Genomic DNA, 20,849 nt, shown 5'->3' with positions numbered 1-20,849 from the left:
CTAATCAAGAGTGCTGTTTTACTTCCAGAGTTTTCAAGTACAATGTACTTTACTTCCTGCATAAAGTATGGGAAGAAAATTGATGTCCAGTTTCTAATTTATACTGGAGATACTCACTCCCCTCACCTAGTCTGTGGAAACTGAAGTTTTTAGAAAGGTATGTTCCAAGGAGGGAAAACAAGACAAATCTTGCTCAGCTTTTTGAAGTGCTGTCTTCCACATATGCTATTTTTGCCCTCTGATTTAAAGAAAATATATTACTGCTTTAAATAACTGCTTACATGAGGAATGGAGTAAAACAAATAGTATAGAAATTCCTAATAGGCTTACATCTATTTACATACAGGTAACTATGAAAGGTATGGCTAAGAAACAAATACATTACAGAAATTAATTTAAAAAATAGTAAAAAGCATTAAAGAGCTAAATTCAGTGCATGGTTGATTTGCAAGACGCTAACTAACCAGCTCTTAATGTGACAAATCAGAAACAAACTGAATTGGGAGTTCCTAATCCTTGTGACAGGACGTTCAATAGGGAATTAAATTTTAAAAATTGAGACCAATTGCAGTGAATACACTTCTATTTTATTTCAATAAATAAACTATTTTCTCTGTACAAAAGTTGGAAAGGCTTAAGTTTATTAAAACATAAGCCACAGACAAAGCATGTAAGAAAAATGGTATCAAAGAACAAAGTCCAGATGAAATTTTGCATCTGCTGCATACAAAATACTCCACCCACACTTAGCTGTGTCAGGAGAGAAAGGAGGCAGACACAGCTACTTATTTCTGCTCAGAGTTCTTTGCTTCTCAGCGTGCTCCACGATTTTTTCTTCCACATAGAGCCCCTTTCTCTTTCTCACTGCATTCATGTACTTGCGGGCCTGGTTCTCCGAGTCTGCCTTCTCCCCAAAGTGCAAATATTCCTCCTCAGTCGTTGGCACCCAGAAAGGGTCACTTGCAATGATCTACAAAAGGAAACAAACAAAAAAAGAGTAAAGTAGTACACAAGTTTATTAGCATAATTCAAGTCATCAACTGTTGAAGCACAGAAACCAAAGTAGAGCCAATGAAGTTGTCTGTAAAGCCTGCAATTAGCTATGGAAGCTGAAAACAAGAGTTGAGACACACTCTGCAGCTCTTGCCCTAAGAAGCCCACAATAACTTTTGAAATTCAGCTGCAATTATCTGCACAGTTTTTTCTAAAAGCAATTTCAACTGCCCATCAGCAAACAGTGCTAAATAATGCTCAGAAAATTCTCAACTTTCAAGAGAGAACTCCTTATTTAGAATATTATCGCACAACAGTTGTATTAGAATTTATCAGAACTGAAGACTTCTGCTCATTTCTGTGCCCTATGTTTTCCAATCCCAATCCCGAGTTGGACAGATGGTTTAAAAATCACTGTTTCTGGTTCTAACATATTTAGCAGAGCTGTTCTTGCAGCTTTGTAGCCCTCCTCTAGAACAGATTTTAGATCTAACACGATCAGACAAAAACTGGACATGCCTTTATTTCCAGCTCATCCTATATACCCCACATTGTGGGACCACCATAGAGGGTATTACAGAAAACCCCAAACACAAACATTGGGAAGGGATGGAATTGACCATATAGTGTTACACAGGTTCTACTGCAGATTTCAAAAATACTAATTTTACTTGATTGTAGATTTCCTCACAAGATGCAGTTACAGGTAATATGTTTTTTCTAAAAAAACCCAAAGGTAATAATGTACTCATTTCTTAAACAAAATTCTCATGGAAAAGGCAGTCCAGACAAGTATTAGTTACTGCAAAAACCACAATAGTTGTAACAACTGAGCATATTACTCTATAATAATTTCTGAAATATTAGCACTAATAACTGACAGGGAGAGAACAAATTTTCCTAAATTACCAATTTTAGCTTAATGCTGTAAGCCTTTTCTACCATTGCAAACTTTTTCTTCTGACAAATCCTTTCAATTGCCATATGGTAGTTCAACCTTAGCAAAATAACCTAAAGCTCAGGTTACTCAAACAAACAAGAAGAGGAATTAAAAAATGATCACTGAAGATGGATGGTTTTCCTCAGAAACATCGACAATTGTGGAGTCCTAATTTAATACCTCTTGTTAAATAACTTCCAACACAACCACACAAATTACACTTTATGGGGAGTTAGGAGAATGACTATGGCAGCCCAATTTGTATTAGGCAATACTGTAGGTTCAATCTTGCAAAAATGGGATGTAAAGCTAAACCAACAGAAACATTTCTGGTTTGCTACAGTTAAGCACATGCACAGACTAAATTAAGTAGGCATTACTTGTGCTGAAAATGACAGCCAATCTCAATTATTTACATGGGAAATGACTATGCACGGGGTTGTCTGGCTGAAAACCAAAAGCAAGTAGAGCTCAGAAATAAACAGTCTGAAACTCAGCTTTCCAAATTTTTCTGTGTTTATTTTTCACCATACACGTATGTACTGTCTAACCACAAAAGAATCTGCTTGAGTCATACCCACTCTGATGCCTTGCACAGGGCCTTCTAACCAATGCACAGAAAATTAAAGGTGATTCCTTGATAGCCTACATCAATAAAAAAAAGAATGGTCCCCACTCAATGAGAGTTTGAAAGGTTCACTGTTACTCTGTGCACCAGAAATACAGAGAAAGGGCAGTGAAGATTTCATGCTGACTTGATAAAGCTGTTGTGATTCTCATCCTGAACATCTTAATGATGTAAAGCTACAAGGGACTTCCCCTTTCATGATCTGCCTGAAGAGCTGAGCAAACAAAAATTTCCAAGTCTAAGAACAGATGAAGAAGAAAAGGTGATTGATGCTCAATGGATTTGCTTCAGACTGTACTACTGAGGGAGGTTCTACAGCTACAAACTGGCAAGTTAAAGAGTGTTACTATGCCCTTTGATGCCTTTTTATAATTGGCAAGAAATGTAACATCCAGAAATTATGCCCAGAGAGAAGCAGTGAGCCAGCGGTTATTGAAGAATGAATATAACAGAGGAGTCTAAAAGTATACAAAATTGAACTTACAGATCTAATCTACCTGTAAATATTTAGATACTGTAGTGATGGATGTTTAAGAAAATCCCCAGGTTTGACAGAATGGCTCTTTCAATAATTGATGAAAGACTTGCTCTACTGAAGTTTTGCACTGGATATTTCTTCCACTGACAAGAATTCTTTATGCTTCACAAGGTCTAAGGGAAGTCAGCAAAACAGCAGGTTTAAATGTACTATTCAGTATTTATTAGCCAGCAAGGGTAAAGCTATTTCAGCACAGAGTTACAGAATCCTGAGTGAACCTTGTACTGCTACATGATGCAGAGCAGTGCAGTAAAGAGGTTAATTAGGTTTCAAAGAACTACCTCAGGAGTAGCTTGGTTTATCAACCTCTCTAAATAATTCAGCCACTACACACTGCTTCTAGAGCAAGATCTGGTGGCATCAGAAAATTCCTGTTAGAGGACTACACCTATCTAAATGATGCAGATACACTATAAAAGATTGAATAATCAGCAGATGTGTTACCATGCCGTGGCAAGCAATGGGAAAGAGGAACCTAGGCCATCACCTTTAAGAAGTCACTGTAACCCTATTATGACACACAGGGGCATGACTGAGACAGTGACCCAAACAAAAAAGTAGGAAGTTTTTCTTTTTTGAAAGTTCTGATTCTGTGAGTGAAAGCAAAGGCACAAAACAGACTGTTCGTCTTTACTCATATCACATTAATGCATCAAGGCAAATGTTCACAGCAGGTGGAATCCATCATTCCCCTGCTCTGTTAATACAGTGCAAGCATGCAAAAGGAGAATGGTCCCAAAGCATTGTCATCAATTTCCTTACAATGGGAACTGTCAGAATGGTGGGTCTGGGTTTCCTGGAATGAAGCTAAGAAGCTTTTTAGGTCCTGAGCTATTGTTTGTATTCATGGGAACCACACAGGGATGGTTCTGGAATTTGTAACAGGAATTGAGTTTTTGTCTGGATGAAGCCCTCAGTGATGAATTAGTTTCTAAATGGACCATTCCTTCTGGAATATGGTATAGTTATTTCACAGAGGGCATTTACTTTGGATCCTGAAAAATCCACAGGCTCAAAGCAGAACAGATGCCCAGAAACATTACTTATTCTATGCTGCATGTCACTTTTAATTTAAAATTATTTAAATGTTTCCATATACTACTTTTTCAGCACAAAACTAAAACATATAGCCTAAGACTCCCCTCAAAATCAGAAACGTGATAGCATATTGACAACACTTTTATAAAAAGTTACATTCCTCAACAAATATAACTTCAATCAAAAGAGAACTGGGCATTCAAAATAATATGCCTTCCACAGATGAAAAATCTTTAAGGGACTGAAGCAATTCAGTTAACCTTCTATCAAAGGTCTGCCTCTCTCTCTCTGCCAGTGTATTGTGTCTGGGAACCACTGAGCAGGGGGAAAAAGAAAATTACCACAGCCAAATATTATGCCCCAAGTTTAACAGACAGAAGATGTCAAGAGGCACTAACATTAGGAATAAGAATCTGTAAAACCAATGAAATTACGGTATTGTTAGCATTATGATGAAGCACTTTTTCAAATATCACTATACTGTGCATGATATGGTAACTAGAAAATTCAACACACCTTTTCTCCAGGAATTTTTCTAGGACTTGGGAATTTTTATTTTTAACAGCATGAACTAACCAGTGGCCTGTGCTTATTTATTACTCAGAATTCTCTGACAGAGACAACATCAGCCTTAACTGCAAACAGCCCAGCATACAGACAATGACTCCTTCAAGTGTACACAACAAAGTGCTTCCTCCTGAACACAACTGAGTATTTCTTTACATCTGCAAGGCTCTTCTGAAAGACATTTATTTTAAAAAGTGAACTATAAATTGAGCTCCGTGCAGTGGATCACTGGACTAGCATTTATTCTATTAGAAAACAAGCATTTTCTCTAAATGAGCCCATATAAAATGCAACGCAGGAAAATGAATCAGTGCACAGCAGCTGATACAGTTCTTAAATCTGTTACTGCAAACACAATGCCTAAGTGATGGAAATGTTCCTATTAAAGGAGCATTGAAATTAAGCAACATTTTAAATTAATCTTCATTGATTTATTTTCTAGAAGTCTTGGGTGATATAATGTGTTTAAAGTATGACTATAAGCACACCTGTAGAATTCCATTATGCTTAAGAGAAAAATAAAAACTCCCAGTCAAATACATGAAGTGTGTGTGTCTCATCACTCACGGCAGAACCCACACTAGGTATAAATAAAACTGTTCATAGTCAGCTGGGATTAGGTATTTCAAAAGAAGTGAATAGATTACTTCAAATATTGTAAGTGAAGAGCATTCTTCAGAAGAAAAAAACATTCTAAAGCAAGATGTTTCATTAAATATAACAACTATTCAAACCAACACACCCAAACAATGAAGTCTCCTAAGACTTGTTTAGTAGGAGCATGCAGAGTAGCACAGGCAAAACAGATGTCACTCTCCTTTAGCTTAACAACAACACATTAATTATTCAAGCTATAAATGCTTGTATCTCTGTGAGAGACATAATCTGAATACCTGTAATAATAATCAATAGAAATAGAAATACTATGAGCATGCTATGTCAATACTGATAAATGATAGAGTGTACTAATCCTCCAAATGATTATGTAAGCTAATCAAGCTTTTCAGTAAGACATGAGTTAGAGCAGACCACTTGCAATTCAAGAGGACTTGGAATTTTAAGGCTTATTTTGAGGATGATTTATTATTTGCATTTCAGTGTCACCCAGATGGCTCCAATAGTGATCCTGGTCCCATTGTCTAGTCTATTTCACAAAATGATGGTAAGAAACAGTTTCTGCCTAAGGCAGCCTAATTATGCAAAACAAGGTTGAGAGAAGCACCAGACGCAAACAGAAGGGATCTGCCTAGTTCATCCAAAAGGTCAGGCAGATTTGGGAACACAGCCATGCTCCTGGTAGCATCTCCCCTACTGGTCCTTATTGTCTGATGAAAACAGAAAATTTCTTTTGAGCCAAATTTCATCAATGTGGAAAATGCCTTAGCTGGACCATGAATAGAAAGAGTCCAATGGAGATTTTAAGACCAGCAAGCAACATTATGGCCTTTGTGAACTGCTCAGTAAGGAATCCCAAGAAATACTAAATTCAGTGTGACTGGGCACAGCAGCCATCAGCAAGCCAGCAAAAACATTATGCCAGAAGTTCTTTCTTGTGTTAAAAGAAACAAAAAAAGTCAAAATACTGTTATGAATAATTTCAAAGATGATATGGACTCCAGTAGATCAGAATGCTTTCTACCTTTGAAAATTTGATGGTAGAAAGGTATTTCGAGAGCATTTACACTTCAAATGGTGTCCATCACCTAGTAATGACAATCACAGACTATGCAACTGAGAAAGGTACAGCTGAAATGCACGTCTGAGAGGTCTGAAGTAGCTCTGAGAAACAAAGAACACAGAGGTGTATGTGAACAGTTAGCTACTGTTTTTCAAGAAAACCATATGTAATATGCTGGGTAATGCTGCACAAGTGGTTCTGCACTAGGCACAAGCAAATTCAAGGTACTGGCAGTGTGCTTCCACAGAAGCAGAACAGAGAATACCCTACCTGAGTGTACTGGGTGTGTGGAAACCCTGCAAATAAAAGAAGCACCCAAAACTATCCCACAATTCAGAGCCTCCACTTACAATATAACGGGGAGTGCCAAAGCCTAAAAATGCCTGGTTAGATACAAGAACTCCTCTTCCAAGAAATATTGTAATAATGAACATTTACACAGTAAGCTATAAAATAAACTCATACAAGTTTATTTTGGCTCAAGAGCATCATCCTTGTTTGTGTCTCAAACACTGACAGCTAAACTTTACCCCTGACTCCAGCCAGGAGCTGTTAATGGGAATTTGGTAAGTGGAAATAAAAAAAGATGTGTGGCTCTACTGCTGCATTTTTTCCTATTACTTAAGAAACATGTATTGAGAAAGAGAATTAAAGCCACACCCCTACCACTCTTATTTACTGTTTCAATTAGCTTCAGATGTTCCTGCCAAAACAATGAGCTTTTTATATTTGAAAGGTTCCAGGTTACTTCCTCGAATCCATTTATGTGCCCAAACTGTCACTGGTGCAATAATGTATGTAAAATTACACTTCAAACATAGAATAGATTGTCTCTCATTACCCCAGCCTGCTTCCTGTTTAATGCAAGCCTAACAATCTCATCCAGCAACTTCTATATTAAGCCCCATCTTCTGAGCTATAAAATGACTTACAATTCAAAAAGCATGAATTAAAATTCAGAATATAAAACTTCCACATTCAGAAGTCTCATATTCCTAGCAGTTATTACACACAGCCCTTCTCCTACCTTTCTGCAGAGCCCTGAGGCACGTTCTAGGCACTATTCTACTTAGAAGGGATAATGACAAAGAATTCTGATTAAATGTGTTTACAGTTCACTCATGCCCCCTCAAGAAGAAAAGTATGTTTAATAGTTAATCTACATGCAATTGAAAAGATGTGATTTAACAGGAATTTATACATTTCACAACTTTACAACTAGTAGATGTCTTTGACAATTCTTGCTGAAAATTCCATCGGCATCTGAATAGAGCCATATGCATTTTTTATATATTTTTTTTCACTTTTAACACAGATTTCCCAAATGGGATGAGAGTTCCATTATTCTAAGGATTGTGCAATCACAAATACCTTCTTGTTCAAAACCTTATGATTAAGATAAAATAACATGACTGAGTAAAAGATTTAACTGCAGAGAATTGAGAACAAAAAAACCAGGGTCAAACAGAAACATAAATTAACTGAAGGTGTATTATTAATTCAAAGTTTAAAAAATACAACTAGTTCATAATTATCGCAAAGTTAAATATTTTAAACTAACAATTAAATAAGAAAGTTTATATTGAAAATCTAAGAAAGTACTGCCAAATAAACCCAACACACCTAACATTTGCCTAACTTTTAAAATAAGTTTTTTTTAAGCTGGACTAAACTGAAAGCTCCCACTAATGGTTACTTGGTGCTGTCCTTTACAGGCAGGAATAAATTGCATAAGCATGCCAGAAGAAATTAATAAAAAAGGAGTATCTGACAAGACAGACCTCGATATATGTATTGCTCCATCCCTTGGGGCTGGAGCAATCTGAACTACACAAAATCCATTCATTAACTGAATTAAAAAAAAAAAAAGGCAATATCATTTCCAGAGAGACCAAAATGGCTTCATTTCAACGTAGGCTCTCTCACTGACTTTCCTGTGTTCAGAGTCTACAAATTATGATAAGGAAATATAATAAAAGAGTGAACTCAAACCTCAATTCTTTAAACATACTCTACACATGTATTTGTATTTGGAAGTTTAAAAATCCCCCCAAACTGTCTATTTTCCTTTGTGTAAAAGAGGGTTAACAACACAGTAGAAGGAACTTGTGTAGACATATACATGTGCCAGGTACTCAGCTAATGAGCTGAGCACACTGAGAAAACAGCAGCAGCACAGAGTTCATTCAGAATGCCATGGAAGGGTTTGGAGAGTGTGCAATTAGAGCAGCAGCCACACTCTCAGTAACACAGTTTTAACACTAAGGAAAAACCAGCTCAAGATTACACAAAGTTCACATCGTATTATCTTACACAATGATGCATTGAATAGCAAGGGTTCAAATAAAATGCTGGTGTTTATCATGTAGATACACATCCCATAATTAATCAGTAAAGTGATAATGTCAAAGTCATGCCCAACACCTGATGCAACTTGGTGCAGAATTCAGAGAGGAAGAAACCGGAGCTGAGATAGAAATTATTTCTCATGGTTTCTCTGTCATGCTAACATAGAGATTCTGAAAATAGTATTTATTTAGAAATTGTCTTGATGATGTGAGAGCAACATGCACTCCTCCTGCCATCACTGCACAGAGATAACGTTACTAGTAGCTTAGTAAAAGGCTTATTTTATCACAAAAATATGTGAGCATGGCTTTCATGGAGACAAAAAACCCAACCCTCCCCCGCTGACAGATTCCCCAGGTGGAAAGGTGACTGCTTACACAGTAATTTTCCTACTACCAATGCATTTAACATACTAGCTGTAATTATAATCTCTCTCAGAGGTCAGTTTCAGAATATGTTGCCAGTTGTTCAAATCCCTCTGTCCTGTGACTATCTATAATCACGTGTGAATATTTTCTTATGTTAAATTCATAACATCTGAGAGTGAATGCACACACCAAGGCTTGGGGATAGAAAGGGAGGCCTGAGAGCCACAGGGTTCATGTTTTTGCTCAGTGCAGGAGCACAGGAGCTGCAAACCCTAAAGAAACTGGCAGAGAACAATGGTTAGCTGGAATTGACGTCCTCCTGGCTGATATTCCTCCAGGGCACTGATGTCAGAGATTCAGACAAGAGGCCACTAAAGCCACAAAACCTCACCAGCTGCACTTCAGAGGAGATCGTCCAGAACTGACAAGATTACTGTACACAGTACAGCCAACACTCACTGGTTTGAGGTACCTGATCTGTAACTGGCTGTAACCAAAACCTCTAAACTCAAAAGATGCAGCTTATCTATTTTTTTTTTTGTGGGCACACACCATGTGTGAAGGATCTTTTGTTTTCCTTTCTGCATTCTGTGCAGCTGTTTTTCCTTTTGTGGTTCTATGTGAAAGTGTATTTAGTTACAAGAAGATTAAATAAATCAATATAAAGGAGGAGAGCCAAGTCCTTGGTGCCTGCATTTACTAACAGCAGTAAGACACCACTGCTGAGCAAGACATAATGTGCTTTTCCAAGTGGACTGTTTCAAGTACTCTTCCCAACTCCTTTGCTAGCAGTGGCCAGTTTGCAGAGGTTCTCCTTTTCTATTATCATCAAATTTCTGACACAGTTACCACAGTTACTAACATAGAAATACAGTCAGTGGAGTATTTTACAAATAGGGGGACAACTGAGCTTAGGTTGAAGAATCTACACCATGTGAAAAAGCAGCACATACTGCAGAGAAACACTGGTAAGCAGCTCATAGCTGGTAACTGCAGGGAGTGTCACTGACCTCAAAATCTACAGTTGGTTGTACTCAGAGACTTCACATTTCAGGTGACAAAATAAATCAAGGATCAAACAAACCAACAAAAATTTTTTTCCATCCATTTACAAAAGATTGTATTGTTTTCTAACACCCAATAAAGGAAGGCTTGACCAAAACAAACACCACTAACCAAACTCAGAAAAACTTAGACTTTGAAGTTATTTTAAAAATTTAAGGTGAAAAGTTTATACCCACTGACTTTTGCTCTTGAACCTATTTTTAGGTTCTTCAGTGGAGTCTTCTGAGGAGCCTGACAATGCAGGTGTGTTTGTCTTGAACAAGAAGCTCTGATTTACAGTCTTTTAATTTTCCCCCTGAATATCTACTCTCCACATCATAGGAACAAACTACACTGCAGTTTCAGCTGATGACACTCCTCACCAGTTTTCCCACTTGATTTACACCTTCACAATCAACTCTTCATTTGTTTAAGTGGCAAAGAAGACCAAAAGGAATGATTTTGAGGGTACCATTACTTACTATCAACAGATTCAATTTTGAAAGAATGAAATCTATTTGATTTGTATTTTAAGCATGAAAATTTATGTTGGCTTGGAATATGGAAGGTGCCTGCTAGACCTTAAGAGGTTAACTTTCATGTGCATTAGATTTGCTGATACATTTATTTTCTGTTAGTGGTAAGTTGGGGCTGTTTTGTGGTTTTGGTTTTTTTCCCATTCCCCAAATAAGTTTACCAGAGAACTCATGAAAAAGGGCACATAAATACAGGAAAACACATCTATAAAGAAGCAGTTTCATTTATGAAAGACTTACTTGCTATTGAAATAAAAAGCACCCCATCTAAACAAAATATAAATACATTTCTGAACAGCGTATCTACAAAAATAAATAATACAAGGCTTTTTTCCCCATTTCAGAAAGGAATTAATCAAATGTCTTGACCAAAACTTAACCTTTTCTGCTTATTATTCCAGTCTGCCACATCTACAGGAAATAGATCACCAAAACAGATGGAATGAATAGATATTTTTACCTCCCAGTGGCTGAACACCAGCTGTGGACTGGCCAGGCCACTGGTTCTCTTCCTGATTTCATCAGCAAAGCCAAAGCTTTCTGCTACTGGCAGGACTGCCTTAATAATAAACACATCCGTCCCCTCTTTCATCTCCTCCTGCAGCACTCTGCCTTCCCTCTTGGACAGCACAGCATACACACGACCTGCAGAGACACAATTCCCATCAGCTTACCAACAGATTCACATCCTGAATACACCATGAAGAGAAACACATCAAAAATTGTTCAGGAAGGCTCAGCTTTAAGTAAAATGCAGAACTTTTTTTAGGCTAAAATTATTTTTTGTAAATACACACTAAATTCAAACAACATATCCTGCAATACAATGTGCAGAGCCATCTGAGTAATATGTAAAACATTACTATTGCTGGATGAATCCATCTATGTTCATTTCATACAATCATATGACTGTTTTAAAAAGGCACTTTGCCAGATTATGTGCCTAACTTGCTTTTTGTCTTATAACCAAATATTTGAGAATCATTACTAAGAAATATTGTGTTTCAGGAATTTTATCTAAGCTACTGGCAGAAATTGGCTTGGATCACCATATCCCTACATGCTACTTGCTCCAGATAGTCCAGAGCTATTCTAATCACAACAAATTAGTTTATCTGAAATACTTCATATTTATTATGTTTAATGAATTCAATTCATTTGTTAATAAATTCAATCTTGAGTTAGTCATGGATAATTTCAATTTTCTTTCCAAGTTAATATTCAATCTATTGAAATACTGTGTATATGTAATGAAAGTAGCTGTGAAAATGCCCATGTTTGACTGAATAGTAGGCATCATATTTTGAAAGTATTTTACAGACAAAAACTATCAAATACCTTTGTGTTGATCAAGATAGTAAGCAGAAAAGAAAAACACTTAGCACTGTGTCCCCCTGTACCCTGTTCCTCAGTTTGAGTTATTGATTGTCAGAATAGTTTGATGGAAAAAGTTTTATATTCTGAGAACACAAAAGACCTCACTTTTGCAGCAGCAACCATCTTACAAACAAGCAGGTCAATATGGAGATATATTAAAATTCCCAGGGTATCAATGTATGGAATACCAAAGGAAAGAATAAAGATACAAAATCAATGGTTTGACACATATCAACTGCCAAGACTGACTGCACTGAAGGCCTGCTTTTCACTCCTCCTAATGAGGATACAATTTATTAGCTGAAGTTTCCACAATAAAAATGAAACCCATGAATTTGTAATGAACTAAGTGCATGTCCATGGCTATTACAACACAATTCACATTCATTAGACTGTACTAATTCTTTTGCATGTCTGAGTCCTAAATTACACTCATTAAATATATATATATATGCATTAAAAAGCCATGTTTCCATTTGGGTTTATAGCACAATAGATGAGCCAATGCATGTTTATTACTTCAGTGTAAACAATCATGCCTTTTGGGCACTGAGTAGTTTGGAAAACAGCAATTTATACAGTGTTTTTGAGGTTTAAAAATTGGTACCTTGCTTATAGCTTGATATAGAGACTCATAAGCAATGTGCCAAAGTGCTTCTGGAACACCAACATGGAACAATACACAGTCCAGTTTGACAGCTATTAGTAATCTTACACATTAGGAAAGAGTTTGAAATGCCAAAGGTCCCTGCCATAGTAGGGGATGTTTAGGGCAATGTGCCCATAAGCCCATGGCAGCACACCCTTTACCAGGCCTGCTACAGGGCACCCCCAGCAAAGCACAGGATCATGCACCTGCCAAAAAAAGGCATTTCTTTTCATTACAACAACTGCAATTTTTGGTCTTTGGACTGCCATCAGTATGATTGTGTGTACAACAGCTGAGTTTTTTTTACAAGTAACCAAGTACTTCATTCTTGTAGGTGGGATATGCTGTGCCACGATTAGTACAGTCAAAGTAAAACTGCTGATAGCTTAAATGCACTGGAAGTTCATTTTAAAGACAATCTCAGTGCTTTGCATCAGATTCAGCACGCAAGCAAGTCCCATGGAAAACTACAAGAACAAATACAGTTAAGTGGTGTCATAAGTAGGTCATAAAAACAAGTTTAAGTAGGTGAAAGTGGTAAGGTAATATAAGTGACACCAGTTGGCATGTGCTGGGTTGAGCACTTGCATCCAGAAGGATACAGATGCTACTTAAAAACACAAAAGTACCAACTGGACTGCAACAATAATTCAATATTTCTTTTCCTGATTTTATTTTTGTATTATTGTATTAGAATATCTTGATATGGCATTTGCTAAGATCTTGCACTCCCTTAATAAACAGGATAGGTTTCCCTTCTCTTCATGGAATCTATGCTTAATTACAAGGCACAGTGTTGATATTCATGGTTACTGAAGCTGGTCTTACAAAAACTTCATAGAAAGGCAAAGTTTTGTATTTTGCATTTCACATAGCTGTAGCATTGTTCTTTATGCTTATGGTTCAGATAAGCAAGAAGAACGCTGAATTCTCATTCAGAATAGTGTAAATATAACAGGCATCAGAAAGTCATGGAGAATCTACCAGAAAACTAGAAAAGACTCCTGACAAAACCTTTAAAGAAGTTATACCTTCTGATTCAGTTTCATTTATAAGACCTCACCTTGGAAATCAGAAGGCAAATTCTTGGCAAAGTTTTATTTTCCCAGCCTTACCTAAAACTTCTGCAGTAGCCATGATTTCACAGGTGTACATTGCTGCCATGAGTCTCTGTGGCTTTGCCTGCAAAGCATAACGACAGGCTTCCTTCATGGTGGCAATCAGCTGTCCAGAGAAAGGGCCATAACAATCTGCAAGTAATAACTCTCCTTTGTGCTTACTCATTTTCTCAGGTGACTCTGTGCCACTTTGGTTCCTGTCCTGGTGCTCATTTGCACTGGGGCCTTCATCAGTGCAACTGCTTGCTAGAGTATTATCTTCATTTTGTTGATGTTCTGTGGCATCAAGTTCCCCTGAATCCTGCCTGCTATTTGACAGAGTATCTCCAGCTTTACTTATTTCCCATTTTTCCACTGAAAAACAAACTCCCATGAGAGGCTCTTCACACATGGGACCTGAAAGTGTAGCCAGCTGAAATCCACTCACTATGCTGTTGTCAAAGTCTCTGTATTTACCTACTTCTTTCACAGAATTCCCAAGGCACTGCCACACAGATCTTTTATAGCCCCCAAAATTGTGTAACAAAATATTAGGCCCACACTTCCGTGGTCCAAATGACCAGATCTGATCAACAGCATTTCTCCACTTTCTTCCCTGAAGACTTTTCTCCAACTTTTGTTTGAATTCTTTGATTCTATCAAGAGTCTTCTGATTTATCTCATGTGTTTTTTTATCTTCATTCAGAGATGTGTTGAGTTGTTCCATAGTTCGAATTAAGTCACTGTTCTCTTCAAGAAGTCGAGTTACCTCCTCAGGAAGTGGCATTGCTCTCACACTGAGAGTAGCTTGTTTATTCGGAGTATTAATTGTAACAAGCCCATCTGAATCAACCTGAATTCCTTCAGGAATTTTAGTTTGGTCCTCTTTTGTTTGGTGTATGACAGCAACTTTCTGCTGTTTTCCTATTTCTTCGTTCACCATATCGACTTTGGGAGGTCTCGTTATGGTCTCTCGGAAGGGTATAATAGGAGCAGATACACTGATCTGCACCTTTGCAAACCTGCAAAATAAAGTTTAACAATTAGTTTAAAATGTTGAAAATAGTTTTAAACTTGGGGGTGGGAGGTAGGGCAGTGGCCTTAACACGGAACAGATGTTCATGAAGAAATCTGATTGCAACATAGATTACTAGGTAATGCATTTCAAATTCAAATTTTATGTACTTCAAAAAAGAAGCACTGCCTTTTATGTCTTCAGAAATATTTGGAAAGGAACTCAAGAAAATAAAAGCAAAAGCATTTCTATGCCTCTGCATAAATCACTGGTTCACCCACATCTTGGAAAATATGTGCTGTTCTCTGCCCTCAAACGAAACAGAACTAGAAAAAAACTGAGAATAAAGATGATCAAAGGAACACAAGCACAAGAAGCCTTCAGATGTTCCAAGGGTGCAAGAGAGACCTACAAAACCACATGGGGTATGGGAAAGGCTGACCAGGATTAACTGACAACCAAACCACAAAGGGCCCTGGACTAAAAACGACAGAGGCCTGGGAAAGCATCACAGCTACTCCAATTTTACTGTTCCTACCCCTGCTGCTGGCCACACTGCTCAGACACGGTACAGAGATGGACACTTGGTGTGAGCCAGCACAACTGCTCACACAGGGAGATGCCAGAGAAGATGAAGCACTGGGAAAGCTTAACAGAGCTTTGTCTGATAATCACTATTATAAAATGCTATAAAGTGATGTTTTAAAGTCAGGTGAAACATTTTAGGTCAAATGTTGTGAATGACAGGACCGGAAAAGGAGGAATTATTTATGATCTGACAGACTCAAAGATCAGAGCTGTGTATCCTCCTTAACCATCCACGAGTTCTGAGCAGGTTCATTAAACGACAACCAAAATTTCCTATGTTCCAGTAAATTTTGGCAGTGATAAAAAAAGTTGCAGAAGAAAAGCAAATACAATTGTAAGATTTATTTTCAATGGGAGTCAGAATCAGGAGATTTATCCCTTTTGCAGTTCTTTTAAGAATTTACATTATACCAAAAAAACCAAACACAAGCTCACCCATATGTCACCATTACCTTAATTCTCTTTGTTTCTCATTCTGACAAGGGTAATTTAATCCCCTCATGTATTTGCAATGCTCCTGGGAAAGAAATTTCTAAAATTCTCTATTGTACAATGCAGAAAATAAAATGTTGAAAGCTACAAGGTCTAATTTCTTACTCAATTCAAAAAGAACTAATTGGGAACAAAAAATATAAATTTGGTGAAATCAAGCAGAACATCCATATTTAATCATTTAGATGAACACAGATGACTAATCTTTTAGTTGTTTCCATGTCTCTCCACATCTCTGACAATAAGTGTCACTTGAACATAATTTTCTAAATACACAGTGGGAATGCTAAAATTAAATATGCGCCTTCGAAAAAGTCTGAATAAAATCTTGACAATGAAATCTAGTTTGAATTCAGCAGAACCTCCCCAACTGCTGTAACGAGTCCAAAAGCATCAAATCTGCAAAACCCAGTTGAAACAATTTTGGTAGATGCCAGTATCAGGATCCTGTCCCCTTACTTCAAGTGTCACTCAAGCCTTTTAATAACCTTTGCCAATATTTTGGAGAAAAAACTTGCGGGTCACATTTTAAGGTTATTATATGCTGTCTTGATCCCTAGTTCACCATTTGCCTTTCCAAATTATGTGCATTTAGAAGAAGTTAAACATTTATACAGAAACAAAGAGCACATTTCAGAGCACAACTTCTCCTCTTCACATTTAATAGTGAAGTAGTGCAAGTTTACCACTGTCATAATTAACACAGAATCCATGAGGAATGGAGCAAGACAAAAATCCCATTCTCGAGTTTTTCTTCTACAAAATGGGGAGAGAAGGAAGGGACAATTCTTGTCCCACTGATGCCTTAAGTTTTAGCTTTCATATTTTCCAGATTCTGTACTACATTAGTATATAATCTGAACTTCATATAAAGTGTTAGCAGTTTAGTTAGATAGACAAAACAGTCCTTTTCCAGCCTGAGAACCAAGAACACCACTGCAGCTTCAGGCCCAAAAGGTGTAAACAACAGTGAATTGAGGAGAGCAAACTGGGAGTATGGGACTTCACAACCTGAAGCTGTAGTGGGATAATTAACCCCTATATGGAAATGAATCAAAACTTACAAAAGTGGGAAAACTCATGACTCAAAGTCCATCTTGGGTGTAGCCCTGGCCAGGCTCTTGTACTGCCCAAGGTGTATCCTTTGAAGACCTTTTTAATAAACACCTACTTTATTTCTTTACTCTGTCTAGCCTCTGTTCTAGGTAGCCTCTTAAGTAATCACCACTAGCTGGTGTGTGAAGGATGGCAACTAAAATATACCAAATCCTGAGAGATTTAAAAGGAGCATGAGCTCTATAGTGAACAGACCTGCTCCCAACTCCTTCTGGGAGCTGGTACCCAACTGAGAAATCATGAACCACAGTCAGGCAGGACAATGGTGGGAGCCCAGCTCCTCTGTGCCTCCAGGTGTTTCTTGTTTCTGCTCACAATGCCACAGGCACAGGGGTACAAAATGGTCACTTTTGACAGACTGTCACTGTCTTAACAAAAGACAAATTAGATGACAACTCATAAAAACCTCCAAAATCATGTACATGAAACAGAAGTTTAGAGATGTAAATGTACATAAATGTATGTAAGTAAGCCCTTCTAGCTGCTCACTATAATCCTTTTACCCTGTCATGGAGTATTATCTTAACTTTCTTTTTTTCAGATTTGGACCATTGCCAATAACACAATCCTGCTATGCAAACTGCAGCTAAAGACAGGCACAACCAGTTTTGCTTAAACACATTACATTTGAGCAAAATGTATCAATAAATAATACCACATTTTTAGAAGCAGTAAAAATACATTGCACTAAATTGTGATAAGAATAACCATTAAAATATACATCCAGTTTTACAAGTGATCCAGTCTAATTTTCATAAGCAACTACAGTTCTCTGATATTAACTAAAATGAGTATGGTTACAGTAAGACAAACATTCAACCTCTCATCAAGTTTGCTCTTTGGTTTAGGAAGAAAATGCCAGTAAATGTATGTGGCAGAAGTATCAGAAATGTTTTAGTAAATGAAGTTACAGGAAGGGATTGTTTCAGACATCTGTTCTTCTGCCATTTGAAGAAACATTAGAGGATACTAAATATATTCATGTGTGCTTGCAAAAAATACTACTCATGAATGAGAACAGATTAACTTTTGAAAAAAAAATCAGTGAGAAAAGGCACAGGATAGAGTGTGCACATATAATTTTGGTCTGGGTGCTTTATGATTTTTAGAGTTCATTTATCAAACATGAGTCCTCTCAGTTTTTATTTTGTACAAATGCCACATTACATTCTTAATTAGACCCTTGAAAGTACTGCAATTTGGAATTTGTAGAAAGTGCCCCAAGTCTGTGTTAGATGTATAGAAGTAATGAACTAGTGGCTTCTGCCAAACTACAGATAATTTTATAGCTACAAAAAGGTACATTTATGACTCAATCGTAAAAACTGTTTGTGGATAAAGCTCTATTTTACCAGAATATAAATCAAAGATATCCATCTGACAGAGAAATACAACAGACACCTACTGAACTAAAAATATTTCTTCCTCCTTGCCCCTCTAACCTTTCTTTCAGGTCATCCAAGCAGCGCTGAAGATGAACTTCTCCTGCTGTCACCAGCACATGTTCTCCTGTCTCCTGGATTAAAACCTGCACACATGGATCAGCTTGGTTTAAAAGTTTCATTCCTCTGACCAGCTGAGGCATATCACCTGGCAAAACAGGGTACTATTAACAAAGGAATACTGGGAAAGAAATACTCAAAAATAGGATAGACTTAAACTGAGAAACAGTAGCATTCATTTTTATGGAAGCCTGAACACAAATAGGTATTTTAGGACTACACAAAAACTTTCAGTGGGCAATTTTCCGCTTATGAGTCACACAGAGCAGCAAGGTTTAAGAGCAGCAACTGAAAACATAAGCTGCACGCAGAATTTGTCACCAACAATTTATGTACTGATGACAAAATTCACATCATACAAATATAACCATATAACACCACACTTCAGTGGATTGCACATTTTTTGTTTACACAGCTTTACAGCAGGTTCAGCAGAACAGGTCACCTATTGACTATGCCTGTGCTATGTTGCTTCCTATACACAATTAACTTCAGATACAGCTCATGAACGACTCACACCAAATAAAACCCCTGAATTTTATCAAAATTAAGTGATTAAAAAAATCAGGACTTCACTCCTCATTTTCACAAATTATCAAATTATAACCTTTCTTATCTATGACAACTTTTTAAGTCATCTTTCAGTAAATAATTTCATTCCTTGCAATCTTTTATAAGTAAGTGTAGCAACTTCTAAATTCCTAATGCCTAAAGTGCTCCAAATAAATAAATAATAATATTAACTTTACTAAAATAAAAGCATAAGTATCAGTATGGATTACTTAGAAGACATAACTTCACATAAAGCACAGGAAGGATTTTAAAGGAGCTGTAAGCCACTAGAAAGCTTTAAGTAATTAAAATCTGAAAAGAGGAAAAATCAGGAATGTGAGAGCTTTTCAGTGAAACAAATCACAGCTGTCCCTAAAATGAAGGTGTTTAAAATGAGCTGTCTTAAAGTTAATGGAGAATGAACAAGCACAGCTGAGTCAAATTTGGCTAGATTACATCAAAGCTATGCATAAACACCCCATGTCAGCAGCCTTTCATAATGAACACAATTTAAAGAAATTAATTATGAATTCTTTTTTATTTTACACAGGCAGTAGAGAATACCCCAAGGGTTTCCAGGAATGTATATTCATATTCAGAAGAACGACTGACACTAAAGTTGTCATTCACTTGGAGACTATTAAAAGAAATATGATATTGTTTATTTACTGCTGAGCTCGTAAGGGTGTAATAGAAAAATATCCTTGAAAAACAAACAAAAAAATAAATGAAAAGTGGAAAAACTGCAGTGTTCTTTCACACGGCCAACAGAGTTGAACACAGACTTTCAATTCTGTCTCTGTATTTAAGCTCACAGAATGATACGTACTTTTTTTCTTTCTTTTGGAGCTTATGGCATTATACAGGAAGATCTTGACATGAGTGTGAAGACATGCAGTAATCTTGTAAAATGTACATTGAGAAATAGTTTATATGAGTCATTTTTCAACATAAGCAGATGTAGTTTTGAAGCAGGTCTGATGTGGCAGTGCAATACACACATGTGACAATGTGTGAGGGCCACCTCAAGACTAGACACAGCTCTCTGGGCAACTGCTATGGCCACATTTTGTTTGCCTTCCTGTTATTGCAAGCAATAGTGAATTTTCAGGAGATTTCTGCACATATAACCACCTTTCAGGCTTTTGTCCCCCTAAAAAATTTAGTTCAGATCATAAACTCAGAAGCTACTGAGGAGGAGAAACTAAGTAATGGTGCAAGAATAATCCAGCTTCATTTCTTAAGAAACAAAAATTACCCCCAAGCTGGTCAGGCATTCTAGAATTACATTCCTTTAATATTTTGAACTTAATACTACAATCTGCAGAACCAGTAATTTCCAATACTTTCAAAACTGCTTTAACAAATGAAGGATGTACAATATATGATTATCTGTTACTCAAACACTTGAAACAAAGAGCTGCCAAGCTGTCCAACAGCTCTCTAAAAAAACATGTAATCTCAGTCTTAAGAGTATTTTGCAACCGAACATAAAGCCAGTTATTTTGGTTCTACCAATGCTACAACAACAAATGGAAATTGGGCTGAAATTCAAATAAAGCCAGAGATATCCCACTCTGTTTTGCAGGAAATGGGGTGGGGGCATCAAGGAGAAGCAGTACTACAAATCTGCAGCAGCACAAGCTTACTGACAGCCATAAAGGAAGGGCAGCAGACAGAACCCACAGATTGCTCACCTTCGCTGAACTGTTTGCCCATGCAGTGTCTGACTTGTGAACAGCTGTCACAAAAGGGCACAACAACTTCTGTGACTGCTCACCT

At 37.1% G+C, this 20,849-nt stretch overlaps 1 protein-coding gene across 3 annotated transcripts in view; it reads right to left on the bottom strand.

Moving 5' to 3' along the window:
• Window positions 1–565: 565 nt before the first annotated feature.
• The window catches only part of EFL1 (elongation factor like GTPase 1), a 62,984-nt gene continuing 42,700 nt past the window's right edge, over window positions 566–20,849 (bottom strand). For all 3 annotated transcript variants that reach the window (XM_064389075.1, XM_064389076.1, XM_064389077.1), the window contains 4 exons: window positions 18,456–18,603; window positions 13,821–14,824; window positions 11,140–11,324; window positions 566–970 (listed from right to left, as the gene is read on the bottom strand). In XM_064389075.1, the coding sequence (XP_064245145.1) occupies window positions 782–970; window positions 11,140–11,324; window positions 13,821–14,824; window positions 18,456–18,603 (1,526 nt within the window). In that variant the 3' untranslated portion in view covers window positions 566–781. The remainder of the gene's footprint in view (window positions 971–11,139; window positions 11,325–13,820; window positions 14,825–18,455; window positions 18,604–20,849) is intronic.

This window comes from Passer domesticus, chromosome 14, assembly GCF_036417665.1.
Source record: "Passer domesticus isolate bPasDom1 chromosome 14, bPasDom1.hap1, whole genome shotgun sequence".
In the NCBI taxonomy this organism is placed as follows: Eukaryota; Metazoa; Chordata; class Aves; order Passeriformes; family Passeridae; genus Passer; species Passer domesticus.
This window is presented reverse-complemented; position numbering and strand designations above follow the sequence as displayed.